This window comes from Pinus tabuliformis, chromosome 2_1, assembly GCF_031772625.1.
Source record: "Pinus tabuliformis cultivar Carrire ecotype Pingquan chromosome 2_1, CPIR1, whole genome shotgun sequence".
Lineage (NCBI taxonomy): Eukaryota > Viridiplantae > Streptophyta > Pinopsida > Pinales > Pinaceae > Pinus > Pinus tabuliformis.
In genome coordinates this window covers 232,277,965-232,294,750 of record NC_142299.1, presented here as the reverse complement: position 1 = coordinate 232,294,750, position 16,786 = coordinate 232,277,965, and the positions used below count along the sequence as shown (strand labels likewise).

Below are 16,786 nucleotides of genomic sequence, written 5' to 3'. Positions count from 1 at the left end.
CCAATGACGAAGCTTCTAGTTAGTAATTTTGTTGGTTCCCACAACTCATCTAGGTTTATATCATCTTTCAGTTCTTTGATTTGTAATCAATCTATCATTGCTAGACCAATTGATTACGCTTCCACTTATGAATCAACTCTCCTAAATTGCCAAGCACCTCTTGCCCCAAAGCTTTGAATCCATGTCCCAATTCTTAGCCATTTAAATTATAACAAAAGTGATTTAAAATATTACAATAAGGGGATTAGACAAGGGCTATCACAAGGAACTTTCTAGTAGGTGAAACCTTCTAGTATACCTTCCTACAATTATTGATTTCACATTACTGCATGAGCCAAATTTACTAGAGATTCCCTCCATACATTGAAATCTATCTAAGCACTTAAGGGGTTAGGATAATACCTTAAGGAGTTAGGGTAAGACCCTAAAAATGTAGTAGATATTTTGAATAGGATATGGATGTCACCAATTGGTTGAAAATTTCTAGTCTTCTTACACTTGAAGGATGATTTACACATTTGTGATTATAAATTATGAGTCACCTTCGATATTTACATAGTTAACATGAAGTAACTAATTATATTTAAGGCCACAATGAAGGACATGTATTTGAGTACAATTATTTATTTTTTACATAACATAGGATGGGATCACCTTTATTGTTTCTTATTATGCTTATAGAACCCACACACTCTATGTTTTCCCATGATGCATCATCAAAATTGAGCTTTACAAAGGGGGCTTGAGGAGGTGACCACCTTATTTCACTAATCACAAACTAGTAGAACATGATGATTAGTTGAATGTTAAGACTAAGACTCCCACAAGAACAATTTAGCCTTATCATGTTCAATCCCCTTGACATCCATAAGGGACCATGCTTCATGAGAATGGATTTAAAAAAAAGGTTGTCATGGTTTCTTTTATATGATTAAAAATTGAAAGACTTAGCCTCAAAGATTTTCCAATTTATTTCTAGCCAAATCATATTCAAGTGAAAACCATAGAAATATCCTCTTTTATGAGTCCCTCATTAGGATGAAAATGAGCCTTGGGGCCACATTAAGATGAGTTAAACTATGTCATGTTGATAGGGAGTAATCGACCTCATCCAACTATAGATACACTAACAAATTCTAAAAACTAATAGGCATGTGTAAACGATCATCCTAGAAGTGTAGTAAATACCATGTGAGTGACACACATAGGGTACTTAATTTACAAACACACACCCACACACACAAATAGATAAATAGATAGATATATAGATACATGAAACAACACTAAATAATTTAGGTTATAGGACTATAAAATTATATGGGAATTTTTTGCAATGAAATGGTGAAATTTGCATAAAGGACTATTACTAATTATAATTGAATTACCATTGAGGGAATACTAAAGTAAAAGGAGGATGAATACATTGATAGAAGTAGGAGTGAATTTGTGATATGGATTGGATAATTATATAATTTGTCATCTATCTTGATGCTTTTAAAGTGGATAAACTGGAGGAATCAATTTGTAGGAGCAATTTATCAACGAGACTGAGTTTTGGGAATTTGGGTTTGAAATATTTCAGGTCCATTTGAGGCCTTAAATGATGTTCTTTGGGGGATAAACCATTCCTACTTAAGCAATAAACCCATGATGTTATTCTACACTTAGAGACCTTTGCAATGGTGCAAGAATCGCTCAATCATAGTTTGCATGCAAAATTTATGTTTCTCAAAAGTTGACCTATTATGTTTGACCACGATGGCTTGACGCGATGCCACATCATCCCACATTATTAATGGAAAATAGACTAGTCATGTAAGGACTATGAAGAAGATTCTGAAATGGTCAAAGTTTTAACTATAGTTGAGAGTTGAAGGAGTCAAATATGACCCTTAGTTTGCTATAGGACTATGTTATAATCATACCACTATGAGGAAAAGGGGTTCCATTCTATTCAATTATATCTTGTTCCATAATAGAGAAGAAAAAGTAGGAGTGAGAGTGAAAGAGCATAACTAAGGGAGTTAGTGTTCAATAGCATCCTATCAAGCCATAGGCATAAGGCGAGTGCATAGAGAGTGCCTGCTCCTTTATACTTGCATTATTTCCATTATAGACAAAAGAGAGTAGAGTAGCCTCACCTTCTAGCTAGACTTTCTACCATAATGATTTATGAGAGCATATATTTATGTTCATTGAGGTTGCAGTATGATTGCATTTTTTTCGTTCTCTATTTTTTGCATTTTTATCTATTTCATGCATAAACAAAAAATCAACAAGTCTATAATCTAAAGGAATTTAACCTTCAGGTTATATATTTCAGTTTATTTTTATCAGTTCTATTGTGGTAAAGTGTCCGATGGAATATCCAAGGTAACTTACAAATAATTTTATAAGTTCATGAAACACCTTTTGGTCATTCTTTCTAGGTGGCCACCATGATCCACCATGAGATTAACACATTATTTGTTGTCTCTAAATTAGTAAGGCACATAACACACTATGATGTTCACTCAAACACCCTATTCATGATGTTATCCAAGGAGAGATTTTATTTTTGTTTCTAGTTGCATGAGGAAATTAGAAGCATTCAAAAATAATTTGTATTCATATCTTTGATCTTTATCCTTTACACTAATTATCATTTGTTCAAACTTTTTTTGTAATTATAAAATATTAAGGTCCACGTGTGCTCTATCTAAGGATTTATTGATCTCGATCTTCCTATTTTTAAAAATCTAAGTGGATATCCCTCAAATTACCATGAAAATGTAAAATTAATTCAACTAAATCCTTTGTAAATTTTAAACCTTTACAAATGAAGCATTGCATACATATTCTTAAGAAAAACAAACATATATTTACTTGGAAACCCTTAATTAAAAAAATAGGCTAACTTAGAGTCACAACTATATTAACTTAATGATTAATCAAAATCCTAATGCACTCACCCAGCTTAGATTTAACTCTAATCACTTCATCAAAATCATATTATAATAAACCCAAAACATAAAAATAAAAATAAAAATAAAAATAAATAACCACAAACCTCAATTAATACATATAAATGAATAAAAACCTATATATTACAAATAATATAATATATAAAATACAAAAATATATAAATTTACATTTTAAAAAAAATATAATACAGCTCCAACATTCCTAATTTAAAATTATCTTATTAAAATATAATTTTAAATATTTAATCATTCCAAGTATATTTGTTTTATATTAATCTTAAAACCAAATGAAAAGTTTCCTTAATAGTATTCTGAGTATATCCTAAAATACTTAGATCAATTATTAAGACTGTATCTTGATTGTGATATGTGATATATTCATTTTATATTTATCTTAACCCAAGATGAAAATTTTCCTTAAAAGTATTCTTTGTATATCCTGAAATACTATATTTAGATCAATTATTAAGACAATATATTACCTATCAATGTGATCAGCATGTGACAAAACATTACTTTAAATGGAAAACCTTCCCTGGTTCTATTAAGTGACACTGATGCTTGTTGGTTACACTTGGCCAACGTTAGCTTTTAAACAAATGAGTTAAAAATTAAGATTTATATGGTAAGGTTTTCCTTTTGAGAACCAAACTTTCTTGTGGAGTGAGGAACATACTTTTGGGATGTGTGGTTTCGAGGAATTTTAGGGAAAGCATGTGTGGAAAGAGACCTAGTGTGAAACTTCCACCATATCCCAACTGACATGCAAAGTGCTATGATTAAATACAATCTTTTCATATAAATGTTAGCAAGCCTCCCAAAACAGCTCATAGCTGGGTTGGTGGGGGGTATGAGTGAGCCCTCTCACAGAATGTGGACCCTCTTAATGGTGCAGGATGAAACCTTTGGATTATTTATGTAGAAAGGGTAAAAAAATCAATACTTTGCAATTTCAAGCATAGAATATAGTAGAGATTAGAATTTTCTATATATTTACAGTTCCTATTATCCTTATAGAGAAACCTAGAAGAGGAATAGGACTACTTAGGTGTCCATGAAAAGGGAAGATAAAGGGTACTGTCACAATCTCAATGATCCTTGGTAAACTAAAATTGAAATTATTTATTGGCAGTATCATGACCATAAAGTAGACCAATAATAATATAAACATAGCTGTATCTCAGCGGGAATGAAAAGGCCAAGGGGAAAATTGCATGTGGCCATGCTGGCTTACTCAGCGTACCAATTTCCAGATATCAATATTTTATCCATATCCAACTGCCTGCCGACCATTACAAAAAGCCTCTGGACACTCCTGATTCTTCAGGCTTTACCAGACCATTTGTTTGCACAGACTCGTTGGGCGCTTACTGAAAGGTATAAGCTTTTAAGTACATTTACTGTGCCCCCTTTCAGGCTTTATTCATGACAGTTTGCTATGAGACAGAGGATTGCTGGTGCCATAACTCTAGTGGGCTTTCTTCTGAGCTTTTTCTCGCTGTATTTTCGGGTTCAGAATGTACTCACAAACCCGTTGTTATGAAAACGAGATATACAGTGCCAGCTTGAAATGGAGATGCTGTTACTGTTTTCAGAAAATTTGTCGCCATTGATTAATTACTTTCTAGGGTTCTGATAATTATAAAATAAGCTTTTAGGTCACTGGCTCCGCATTGCAATCTGTTATGTGCTATTAGATTCGACTATTGTCAAAAGCATTTCTCTTTTGGGTACTTATTCTAATAACATATACACATGCAGACACTGTGATATATTCAAGTGTAGCCATGATTGATAAGATATATTCTGCTGATATATATTTTAAAGTCTCATGTTCTTAGTCATGGCTGTCAGTTATTTAGCATTATCATATCAGAGTGTTCAATGGTTCTAATCTGGCTTTCTAGCTCTTACTGACTGTACATTTAAACTTGCAGATAGCTAGCAGGAGGCTGGTGCTTTTCTAGGCAATGCTGATCAATATGGTGCCCAATGTACTGTTATTTCTCTTGGTAGCTGCAATGGCTGCCACTGCTACCTCACCTCCGAAGCCTGTGGATGTGCCATTCCAAAAAAACTATGTACCCACCTGGGCTTCTGATCATATCAAGTACATTAATGGGGGGAACGAAGCGCAGCTTTCTCTTGACAAATGGACAGGTAATGCCTGGGTCTTTCGTTATTTATGCCTTCCAACTTTATAACTTTTACCGGTGGTGCAGTAGCATTAGATCTTTAGCAAATGGGTTTTGTTTAGCTGACTCTGAGTTCATAAGCATTTTGAGGAGAATTCTCAACATTCTACTGAAGTAGTATTAATCAGTAACATTAAGTCTCAGTACAAGTTTAGAAATTCAGAGGGTTCAAATGGGATTTATGCTCTGAGCATGAAGCTTGCTGCTATTTTCTATGGTATTTTGGCAGGTACTGGCTTCCAATCCAAGGGTAGCTACTTGTTTGGACATTTCAGTATGCAGATAAAGATGGTTCCTGGTGACTCTGCAGGCGTTGTGACTGCCTTTTACGTAAGTAATATTCTGTCCTTTTTAACTGCTTATTTTCCTATTCAGGTGGTATTTTTTTTACAGGGGCTTCGGCCTTCATCATGTGCATCTGATCCTCCTGAAGTTCCTGTTTATTTATATTTTTCCATCTCCCTAGTGCAAATAATGTATTGCCTTTGTTTGAACAGTTATCCTCTCAGAACTCTGAACATGATGAAATAGACTTTGAGTTCTTGGGCAATAGGTCTGGACAACCTTACATTCTCCAAACTAATGTTTTCAGTGGAGGAAAGGGGGACAGAGAGCAACGCGTATATCTCTGGTTTGACCCCACAAAAGACTATCATTCCTACACTGTCCTTTGGAATATGCATCAGATTGTGTAAGTCCACTGAATATCAAGTCTTAACAAACTAGAGAGATTTGGAGCTAGTTAATCTGCTTTCTCAACTGACACTGGATTTGGATTTCAGATTCTTTGTGGATGATGTCCCCATCAGAGTTTTCAAGAACAGCAAGGATTTAGGAGTGAGGTATCCATTCAACCAGCCCATGAAAATCTATTCAAGCTTGTGGAATGCTGATGACTGGGCTACAAGGGGTGGGTTGGAGAAGACAGACTGGAGCAAGGCACCCTTTGTTGCATCATACAAGGGATTCCACGTGGATGGGTGTGAGGCATCTATGCCTCACTCTGCTTGTCCAACTTTAGGCCGTCGATGGTGGGATCAGAAAGCCTTCGATGACCTTGATGGACAGCAATGGAGGAAACTGAAATGGGTTCGTGACAGGTACACCATATACAACTACTGCACTGACAGAGTGAGGTATCCTAAAATGTCTCCAGAGTGTACCAGAGACCGTGACATCTAATAGCACAGCCTATATGGGATAGATAGCTATATTTTTCTTCTATATTCTATTCTTCTTCGACATATGGCTATTCTAGTTATGTTATAACTGCCATTTTGTAGTAACAAAATGGCTTATGTGTGTGGATCCTGAAATATTTATAATGCCAATAGGCAGTAGATTTGTTGCCTACTGTAATTTTCAATATATCCTTACTAGTATATGGCATTAATATTTGTTCAATTCTCACAATCTCTGTGTTATAAACGTTTGTCCATGGAAGGACTAAAGTTTGTCCAAAAAAAAGCCTAGAGTTAAGAGTTTAAATAGAAGTAAGGATTCAAATGTAACAGACACCTAGTTTATTTTATGATTTTGCACCATTTCAAACTTCAGCTGGGAACAAATCTAAATCAGGGCACAATGTATATCAACCCTTCAAATCAACTAGCAAGACAGCTAACTGCCATGAAAATGGGAAATAAAAATAAACTTCAGCTGGGAACAAATCTAAATCAGGGCACAATGTATATCAACCCTTCAAATCAACTAGCAAGACAGCTAACTGCCATGAAAATGGGAAATAAAAATAAAGATTCAAAACAATGTATATCAACCCTTCAAATCAACTAGCAAGACAGCTAACTGCCATGAAAATGGGAAATAGAAATAAAGATTCAAATGTAATAGACACCTGGATTATGATATGATTTTGCACCGAACAAATCTAAACAAATCAGGGCACAATGCATATCAACCCTTCAAAAAAACTAAACTATTAAGACAGCTAACTGCCATGAAAATGGAAATTTTTACTTATACTTTGACCTCAAATTATCTCGAATTAAGTTATTCTATACTGGTCTATCAGCCCAGAAGAAAAACGATATCTTTTAATTAGTATACATTTCAAAATTAAGCTGGGAACAAATTTAAATAAACAAGGTCACAATGGATATTAAATTTTCAAATCAACTACAGTTAACTTTTATGAAAATATAATTTTTTACATATATTTTAATTTCTAAGTATCTAGATCAGTTTGAGTAGCTTAATTGACAATAGTCGTGAAACTGAAGTCTCACCAAACCGGAAGTCTTGGGTTCAAATCTTGTACTATCCTAAAATCAAAATGAAAAATTAAACATAAAGAAAATATAATCTTACCAAACTTTAAAAAAAAATCCTAAAATATCAATCAGAAAAAAATGATATTTATTAATTAGTATACATTTCAAAATTCAACTAAAAACAAATATATATAAATCAAAACACAATGTATATCAACCTTTCAAATCAACCAATAAAAATTTTTCTTTAAATTTTAATCTCAAAATAATCTATCTCAAGTTAAATTATTCTATACTGGTTTGTCAACCAAAATACAAAACTTTCCCTAGATTTTAACCACAAAGTAATCTATCTCAAATTAAGTTAATCTATAGTCTGTCAACCAAAGAAAAAGGATATCTATTAATTAGCATACATTTCAAAATTCAAGTGGAAACAAATTTAAATAAAGCATGGCACAATATATGTCAACCCTTCCAATCAACTATCAAGACAGCTAATTGCCATTAAAATGGAAATTTTTATTTAGATTTTAACCACAAAGGATTTTAAATTAAGTTATTCTATACTGGTTTGTCCGGTTTGTTATGGATATATATCAATTATATATTAATTTATTGTTTTTATTTTTTATTTAGTTAATTTTAATAATTATTACTATAATTTCTAAATATTTATATGTATCTTTCTAATAAATATGGATTGATAGGATTTGAACATTAAATCTTATAATTTACCTCTCATAATTTACAGAAGACTTTATATCAGAAAAGATAATTATTAATTGAGTTATCTACAAACTCATTATTTTTGGATGAGTACAGATTCATATATCTTTTAAGACTAGTATGGCCAAATATTTGTTATCCATTCAATGCCTAGTATTGTTTTTGATGGCAACCAATATTTAACAAGCCATAGGTTTATTAATGTAATTCACTGTAAATCTAAATCTAACGAAGAACATATACAGTCCAATTATGGACATATACAGTCCGACCAACTAGAAACATATACAACCCCAGCCACGTTGGATTCCTGCGGGAGCTACAACGCGCAGCAGCATTTGTTTCGAAAATGACGGGTATATGTTTCGTTATTCTGCTCACTTCCACGATAAATATTGTATGATAAAAATCTACTCCCTTCAACGATATTTGATATATATAGTTCTTCATTGAACATACTCTCCCCACTGAAAAATATATACCGCTAAACCACATTAACGAATACATAGACTAAAAAATAAAGATTCACCCGCTTTTGATATGAACATGATTTTGGATTTCTATCTGGTTGGAAGTCCTGGGATTTGAAAATATGACAATTAATTTGGATTTCATGAGGTAGGATGTCATGGGATTTGAAAAGTTTTCAGAGAAGCAGTGTGCAATGAATCGAAAATGTCCAGATTCTGACACATCTGATAGTCCAAACAAATCTGATGAAGTCTAAAATTCTGCAAATCCAGGTTGTGGGGATTTAACATAGGAGTTGTCTATAATGCGACTTTTTGAAGATTCCGGTGACGGAATCCGGCGGAAGAATTGAGGTCAAATTTTGATTTCTTGCAGTTAAAATGGTTTTTTAACTGCATATTTGGATTCAGCACCCTGAAAAACCCCTGGGAGGCTTTCATTGTGCAAAAACTAGCTATCAAACTTGCGATTCCAATAATTCCTGCCGGATTTCGACCGGAAAAATCCGCCAAAAAGGCTTTCAAAAAGTCGCGTTATAGACTACTGCTTTAACATATCGTGGCCCAATTGCTGCCCAATGCAGCACGTTCACATGGATTCCAAAATTTGAATAAGCGAATAGCCTGACAACACAAGATAGTCTTGTATTGAACAGAGTGTGTGCACATGAAAGCAAGTTGTTTTTTTCCTTTTGTCTTCAAGCGTTTTTTTGAAAGGTGTCAAAAACATAACTCGAGGAAAGTTGGCCATGGAGGAAAGTGACGCGTCCTGACAATGAAGCGTTTGCACGTAAATTTCATAATCCATTGGAGATATTTTGCAATAAATGAGAGTGAACCGACAAGTCAAGGAGGTTGCCAACTAGCCAGTCCTGATGGTAGATCAGGTGAAGATCTGGTAATTATGAGGTTGCGGAAAACGATTACTGTCGTCGTTATGGAAATGTTGTGAAGTCAGGACTGGATTGGAAAAGTCAGTTGTATGTTTTTTTTATAATAAATAGGTTTATGATGAGGAGGAACATGGATGTAATTTTGTTGTAAAATTAATAATGAAGATAATTATTATGCGTAATTGTATAATGTTTAAGTTGATTTATTATTATAATTTAAAGAAAATTATGTTATTTCGAATTTTTATGGGTTGTTTGTAATAGCCAGGGTAGCTTTTCATTTCACATAAATGTTTTGGATTCTGGGTCGTTAATATGTTTCCTTACTTCTGAGGAAAAAGAATTTCTAACTAAAGAAAGACTTTTAAGTTTTATTTTTTTTCACGGAGTGGAAAACCTATTATAATTCAGTTGTCAAACCAGTAGTGAGGACAACCATCTCGATTGCTATAGGCTTTATCGCTATTATAGAGGCTCTTAAACTTTTAATTATATCTACAACAAAAAAATAAATATATTTTGTTTTATTATTTTTTAAAATATATTATAAATAAATTGTTATTTAAAAACTTTATTTTTTATTTTATTATTTTTTAAAATATATTATAAATAAATGGTTATTTAAAAACTTTGTTTTACTATGATTTAGAAAAAAATTATAATTTTTTTTTGAAATATTAAAAAAAATATATTATTAACTCCAATAATAATAATAATTCAAGTGGAAGCTTGTTGGCTTAATTTCTCTTCATCTTGGCTTTATTTTCCACGGATATATTAGTTGTGTTGTAAAAGAAACTTGTAGAAGTTGAACATTTGTGTGGAGACAAAATCATGTAAGTTTAAAAGGGCATAAATCATTGAATATCTTGAAATTGAGGTGAATAGTGACACCTACCGTGATTTGATATTGAATTGTCTAAATTAACTTTTCAAAATTACCAATTCACCAATTACTATTTAAAAAAAAAAAGTTTTGTTAGAGATTTCCTGAAACGTTTAGCATGACGCCATCCATCCATCATCAAGGACCAAAGAGACCCTTGTGAGTAAAATTTGAAATTAATAAATAATATTTGACCAACATCACTTTTTTTAAACAAAATTAATATTTTACCAACCACTTTTGGAAAATATATAATAATGATTAAATTAAGATTTATTAATTCATAACAAATTAACAAAATTGTTAGAGAAATCAAATAGTAGGAATAGGAATTAGATTTTTAATTTTCAAAAAAAAAATTAAAGGTAATTCTTTCAAAGTCAGCCTCATGGAGCACATAGTTGACACCAACCTTAACCATCTTTCAATGTCTGTAGAACACTCATATAAGTCCAAGCACTTAATTTGTAGATATAATTCTTTCGGATTAATCACATAGTTAGGGATTTGGTCAACATTTTAAACCAACTAATGTGGTTCATCCTCAAGACAAGGTATGAACCACATTAGTTGGTTGTCCACCAAATCCTAACTATGTGATTAATATGAAAGACTTATATCTACATTATGGATCACAAAATTCTTAGATCTATCACTTAATTTGTTTCAATCAATCAAAAATCATAGCCTCTACACCATTCTATTAAAGCACTCTAAATTGAGAAAAACCCTAATAACTTTAATAGGAAGGATGATTACATGCTCAGCAAATCCTGGAAACCCGTCATCCACCATCTCACCCAATTACTCTTGACCTAACTCTTAACTACACCACCCTGATTATCATCTTCTCCTTCCAAGTGCCTCTTATTACGTTCTTCCCCTTTTTTTATCCTTTCTTTTATTTTATCTATTATTTTTTTTTGTCATCTTAACAAATTATTATTTCCTCACTTTATCTAACTAATAACAATAAATATATATACTCTTCATTATCAAAATTTATATTAATCCTTACTTTTTTAATATTTTAATATAAAAAAAATATTATTATTATTCTTTTTAATATTTTAATATAAAAAATTATTATTATTCTTTAGTGCTTAGTCTCTTAATTTTCTAACTATTTTTTTTACCATCAGCTATAAAAATAGAAAATTATTGTTACCCTTTATCTTAATAATCTCCGATTCATTTTAAAGTTCTTCAATTGAACTATTTTATCATTTAACAAATTTAATTTTATGATATTAATAACAAATTAATATATTTGAAAGTTCTTGAACTATTTTATCATTTAACAAATTTAATTTTATGATATTAATAACAAATTAATATATTTGTCTATGTTGGTTAAGGAAAATTATTTTTTTCAATTTTTTAAAACAATTATTAATAATCTGTAATTTGTAACTTTAATTGATTCTTAAATTAATAATTTTTATTTTTTTAACTAATTCTTAAATTAAAAATTTAATTTTTTTTTCAAAATTAAAAATCTAATTCTCATTTCTACTATTTCATTTCTTTATCAATTTTGTTAATTTTTTCGGAATTAATAAAGCCTAATTTATCATTAGTATATTTGTTCAAAAATGGTTGGACAAATATTAATTTTGTTTAAAAAAGTGAAGTGGGTTAAATATGATTTATTAATTTGAAATTTTGACAGTTAATTCAACCAATATATTATTAAAAAAAATCCTATTAAAAGGCTCTTTAGCACTCGTTTACTCACAAGGCTCTCTTTGATCCCTGATGATGGATGAAGTCACCATCACAAACTTTGGACGGATCACACATATTACAACACAGTGCTATTTCAGAAATCTCTAACAATATGAATAATTGTGGAAGTCTCCCATCACTCACAAAAAAATGTTATACTAGCAATTGCACAAAATGTTGCAAAGGAACGTGGTAAGGCTTCTAATATTAAAACCCCTTAAAAAGCTTCTCACCAAAATATTAAAACCCCTTAAAATCTCCTGGGTGTGGCAGATAGCAACATGGTTTTGATGTGCGCATTTATATGCATGAGATGATAAGGTTTTGATGTACACATTTGTATGCATTAGATGATAATTATCATTTCATGGAGGAATTTATTATCTAGGATCATAGTCATTATGGACTTAAATAGGACAAAAGATATATAATGCATGAGTTGCCCTGGAATTAAGTAGGGCTTTGAGGTTTAGTTGGAGTGAGGTTTCAAAGAATATTTTATGTTTCTCCTTTAAAATTATTACATTTTTTCTCCTCCAATACTAATTGTTTTTTTTAATAAAGCATAATGAATGTGACTATTTCACTAGTAATTCTTTAATAAAGCATAATGAATCTGACTATTTCACTAATAATTTTAATTTCATAAAAATATATATATAAATCATTAAAATACAATAATTTTAATTTCATAAAACTATATATAAATCATTAAAATAGTACAAATATAATTAAAAATAAGAAATTATTTAAATTCGGTATTGATTTTCAGAGAAGATTTAATGTTAATTTAAATTTAACATTTAAAAATCAAGAAAAACGATTTAATGTTAGTTTAAATTATTTTAATGTTGGTATTGATTGAATACGAGAAGTGACGGTGCCTCCTGCTTCTACAAGTCGAACGCTGCTTCCAATAATTCTGGTAGACAAATGACTAGAGCAAACCACAACCTGCGGGTGATCACACGCATACGGTCACATAGTAATTGATTTTCAGAGATGATTTAGTGTTATAATTGATTTTCAGAGACGATTTAGTGTTAGTTTAAATTATTTTAAAGTTGGTATTTATTTTCAGAGACGATTTAATGTTAGTTTAAATTTAACATTTAAAAATTAAGAAAAATGATTTAACGTTAGTTTAAATGATTTTAAAGTCGGTATTGGTTTTCAGAGACGATTTAATGTTAGTGTAAATTATTTTAAAGTTGGTATTGATTTTCAGAGACAATTTAATGTTAGTTTAATTTAATGTTATTTTAAATTTAACATTTAAAAATCAAGAAAAACTATTTAATGTTAGTTTAAATTTAATATTTAAAAATAAAGAAAAAATGCAATTCGATTTTAGAGCATAATGAATTTGAATATTTCACTCCTAAATAAGAAATTCTTTTGTTTTAGTAACTTTGATTTCATAAAAAAATATATAAATCATGAAAATAGTGCAAATATAAGATATCATTTTTGGGATTCAACTGCATTAAGTAAGTCATTCACGTATGACCATTTCCATGAGAGATAGTCATAACCGACTAATTTCTCATGATTTTTGAATAGTTCACTTAGCACTTATTGCATCGCATTGCATCGGGTGATGCTCACAGGGGTGAAGAAGTGGGATTGAAACTAGTGAAATGAATCACATAGCGTCAATCATCACTTCCAGGGCTTGCACCTGGTAACCAAGACTTCCCAAGAGGTCACCCATCCCAGATCACGTCTGGCTCAAGCGCGCTTAACTGTGGAGTTTTCCCCACAATCAAGCCCACTTAGCTTGCTACCCCATTTGCAAAACCTTAGCAAGTATTGTGCCTCATGAACCATTCAAGAAGAGACCCCTTCACTCTTTTTGAATTTAAGTATTAGGGGGTTTACGCAGTGCATTATATTAGATGTCATTTTTGGGATTCAACTATGTTAAGTAAGTCATTCACGTATGACCATTTCCATGAGAGGTAGTCATAAATGACTAATTTTTCATGATTTTTGAATAGTTCACTTGGCACTCATTTCATCGAGTGATGCTCACAGGGGTGAAGAAGTAGGATTGAAACTAGTGAAATGAATCACATAGCGTCAATCATCACTTCTGGGGCTTGCACCCAGTAACCAGGACTTCCCGGGAGGTCACACATCCCAGATCGCCTCTAGCTCAAATGCACTTAACTGTGAAGTTTTCACCACAATCAAGCCCACTTAGCTTGCTACCCCATTTGCAAAACCTTAGCAAGTATTGTACCTCGTGAACCATTCAAGAAGGGATCCCTTCACTCTTTTTGAATTTAAGTATTAGGGGGTTTATGCAGTGCATTATATTAGATATCATTTTTGGGATTCAACTGCGTTAAGTAAGTCATTCACGTATGACCATTTCCATGAGAGGTAGTCATAACTGAATAATTTCTCATGCTTTTTGAATAGTTCACTTAGCACTCATTGCATCGGGTGATGCTCACAGGGGTGAAGAAGTGGGATTGAAACTAGTGAAATGAATCACATAGCGTCAATCATCACTTTCAGGGCTCGCACCCGGTAACCAGGACTTCCCTGGAGGTCACCCATCCGAGATCGCCTCTGGCTCAAGCACGCTTAACTGTGGAGTTTTCCCCAAAATCAAGCCCACTTAGCTTGCTACCCCATTTTCAAAAACTTAGCAAGTATTGTGCCTCATGAACCATTCAAGAAGAGATCCCTTCACTATTTTTGAATTTAAGTATTAGGGGGTTTACGCAGTGCATTATATTAGATATCATTTTTGGGATTCAACTAAAAATAAGAAATTCTTTTGTTTTTTTAGAAAAGAAATAAGAAATTCTTTTGTTTCTTAGAAACGATTTAATGTTAGTTTAAATTTAACATTTAAAAATAAAGAAAAAAGCAATTTGATTTCTGTATTTTTAAATTTATTGTTATTCAAGAAAATTGTTCTTGGATACATCTTCACAGTCTGCCCAGATACACGCTATGAAATAAAATTGCCCGATAGCATACTGAACTTCACTGAATTATATATCTCGAAAATATTCCAAAATTGAAATAACTTCTTGAAGAATTAATTAAAACCAAATTCTAAGTCTGAGTTCATACTTCAACAAATACACATTATACCAGCAGCTGATGCGTGTACGCCTTTCATCTTTATTTGTGCAACCGAGATTCGATCTCGCGACCTCCTATCGAGGCATGGCCACAACATCAACATACGAATTTGAATAGTAGTCAGCCAATTTACTCCAAAGCTTCTTTTAGAAAAACGGTCGTCTGCGGCTTCCTGGCACGAGCCTCCTGAGAATCTGCATACAAGAAGCGACGGTGCCTCCTGCTTCTTCATCGCAATTACCAGGTGACCGTATGCCTGTGATCACCCGCAGGTCGGGGTTTGCTCTAGTCATCTGTCTGCCAGAATTATTGGAAGCAGTGTTCGGCTTGTAGAGTCTAGCTTTGGTAGACTTAACCACTTGCAGTCGGCGGTGCGCTTTGTTATGCCTGAAAATATATTTACAAATGATTTTCCTGCTCCATGCACTTCGACCCCTTGACGTCATGGCCAATGACAGATCCGCCGAAGATTTCATGGTTCGACTTCGGGCGGTGAGGTTCGTCTCGCATTCGACTTTTCGACCGATGCAACAACGCCACAAGGCGGCTCAAATATCTCCATTGGAAAGCGACTCTCCATTCCCCTTCTTGCACACATCCAAAAGGTTGTTCCATAATATGAGATGCTTGGGAAACAATGAAACTTTAACAACAAAACATAACAGAACCAAACTTTCTGTGAAACATCGAATTGAAATCCCTCATGTATTCTTTGGTCCTATCCCATCCACGGTGCAATGCTGGAAGACCAACCCAGTGTAGTGAGCAAGGTCTGTCCCACCCTACGTTGTTATCTGATCTGTCTCGCTGGATTTTGATTTAAGCTAACAAGGGCGCGCGCACGAGACTTGAGCAGTTGTGGAATATAGTTGCTTCCCATAACGAACCTTTGTTGATGAGGGTCATTGGATCCCTGCCTAACCAAGTTCAGATATGTTGCAACCTTGCCAAAACAGGTTTCAATTCAAATCAATGGCTGAGTAAATCATCTAACAAAAGAGCCAAGGGCACAGACAAAGGACACGTATGTAGCAAAGGATTTGATTTCGTATGCCTTGTTGAAACAATTTGCAATTCAAATCAACGACGAAGTAGAAGCTAATCGCCTAACAAAAGATCCAAGGGTGCAGACAGAGGACACGTAAGCAACAAAGGAGTTGGTTTCATAGAGGAACGCCTTATGACGTAATTATTAAAACAATATTATTTTTAAAATAATATTTTATAGCTTCAAATTTGTTTTCAATATATCATTTATATCTAAGAATGAGGATTTTTTTAAAGATATGTTTTTTTTTTTAAAGATATGTTATAAGTAAATGGCTATAGAAAAATTATTTTATAAATTTTAAAGATATTTATAAATAAAAAAGATATTTTTAAAGATAAATTTTTTAATTATATTTGAAAATTTTTAATTACTACTCTAGATCTATCTTAACACCGGATCTATCAAGCGCCGAGAGCGATCAAATCTCTCAAGGTGAAAACCTATTTTTTGAGTGCAAAACTTGAGGAAAGGTTTGCACCTCGAGAGATTTGATCCCTCTCGACGCTTGATAGATCCAGTGTTAAGATGGATCTAG

At 32.5% G+C, this 16,786-nt stretch overlaps 1 protein-coding gene across 2 annotated transcripts; it reads left to right on the top strand.

Annotated features, from left to right (window-relative positions):
* The first annotated feature begins 4,182 nt into the window (after positions 1-4,182).
* On the top strand, positions 4,183-6,562 carry LOC149199576 (xyloglucan endotransglucosylase protein 2-like). 2 transcript variants are annotated; one of them, XM_089402488.1, is made up of 5 exons: positions 4,183-4,340; positions 4,901-5,123; positions 5,388-5,488; positions 5,656-5,849; positions 5,941-6,562. In XM_089402488.1, the coding sequence occupies exons 2-5, from the start codon at positions 4,934-4,936 to the stop codon at positions 6,338-6,340; spliced, it is 885 nt and encodes a 294-aa protein (XP_089258614.1). In that variant the 5' UTR covers positions 4,183-4,340; positions 4,901-4,933; the 3' UTR covers positions 6,341-6,562. The 2 variants fall into 2 exon arrangements, with proteins under 2 accessions (XP_089258614.1, XP_089258615.1); XM_089402489.1 differs by lacking the exon at positions 4,183-4,340 and adding an exon at positions 4,485-4,693.
* Positions 6,563-16,786: the final 10,224 nt, after the last annotated feature.

Bases quoted from the DNA above. Each gene is read 5' to 3' on its own strand.
- LOC149199576 (XM_089402488.1), top strand. From the start codon at position 4,934: ATGCTGATCAATATGGTGCCCAATGTACTGTTATTTCTCTTGGTAGCT. The intron at 5,124-5,387 runs GTAATGCCTGGG...GTATTTTGGCAG, and splicing joins TTCTCTTGACAAATGGACAG to GTACTGGCTTCCAATCCAAG. The intron at 5,850-5,940 runs GTAAGTCCACTG...TTTGGATTTCAG, and splicing joins TGGAATATGCATCAGATTGT to ATTCTTTGTGGATGATGTCC.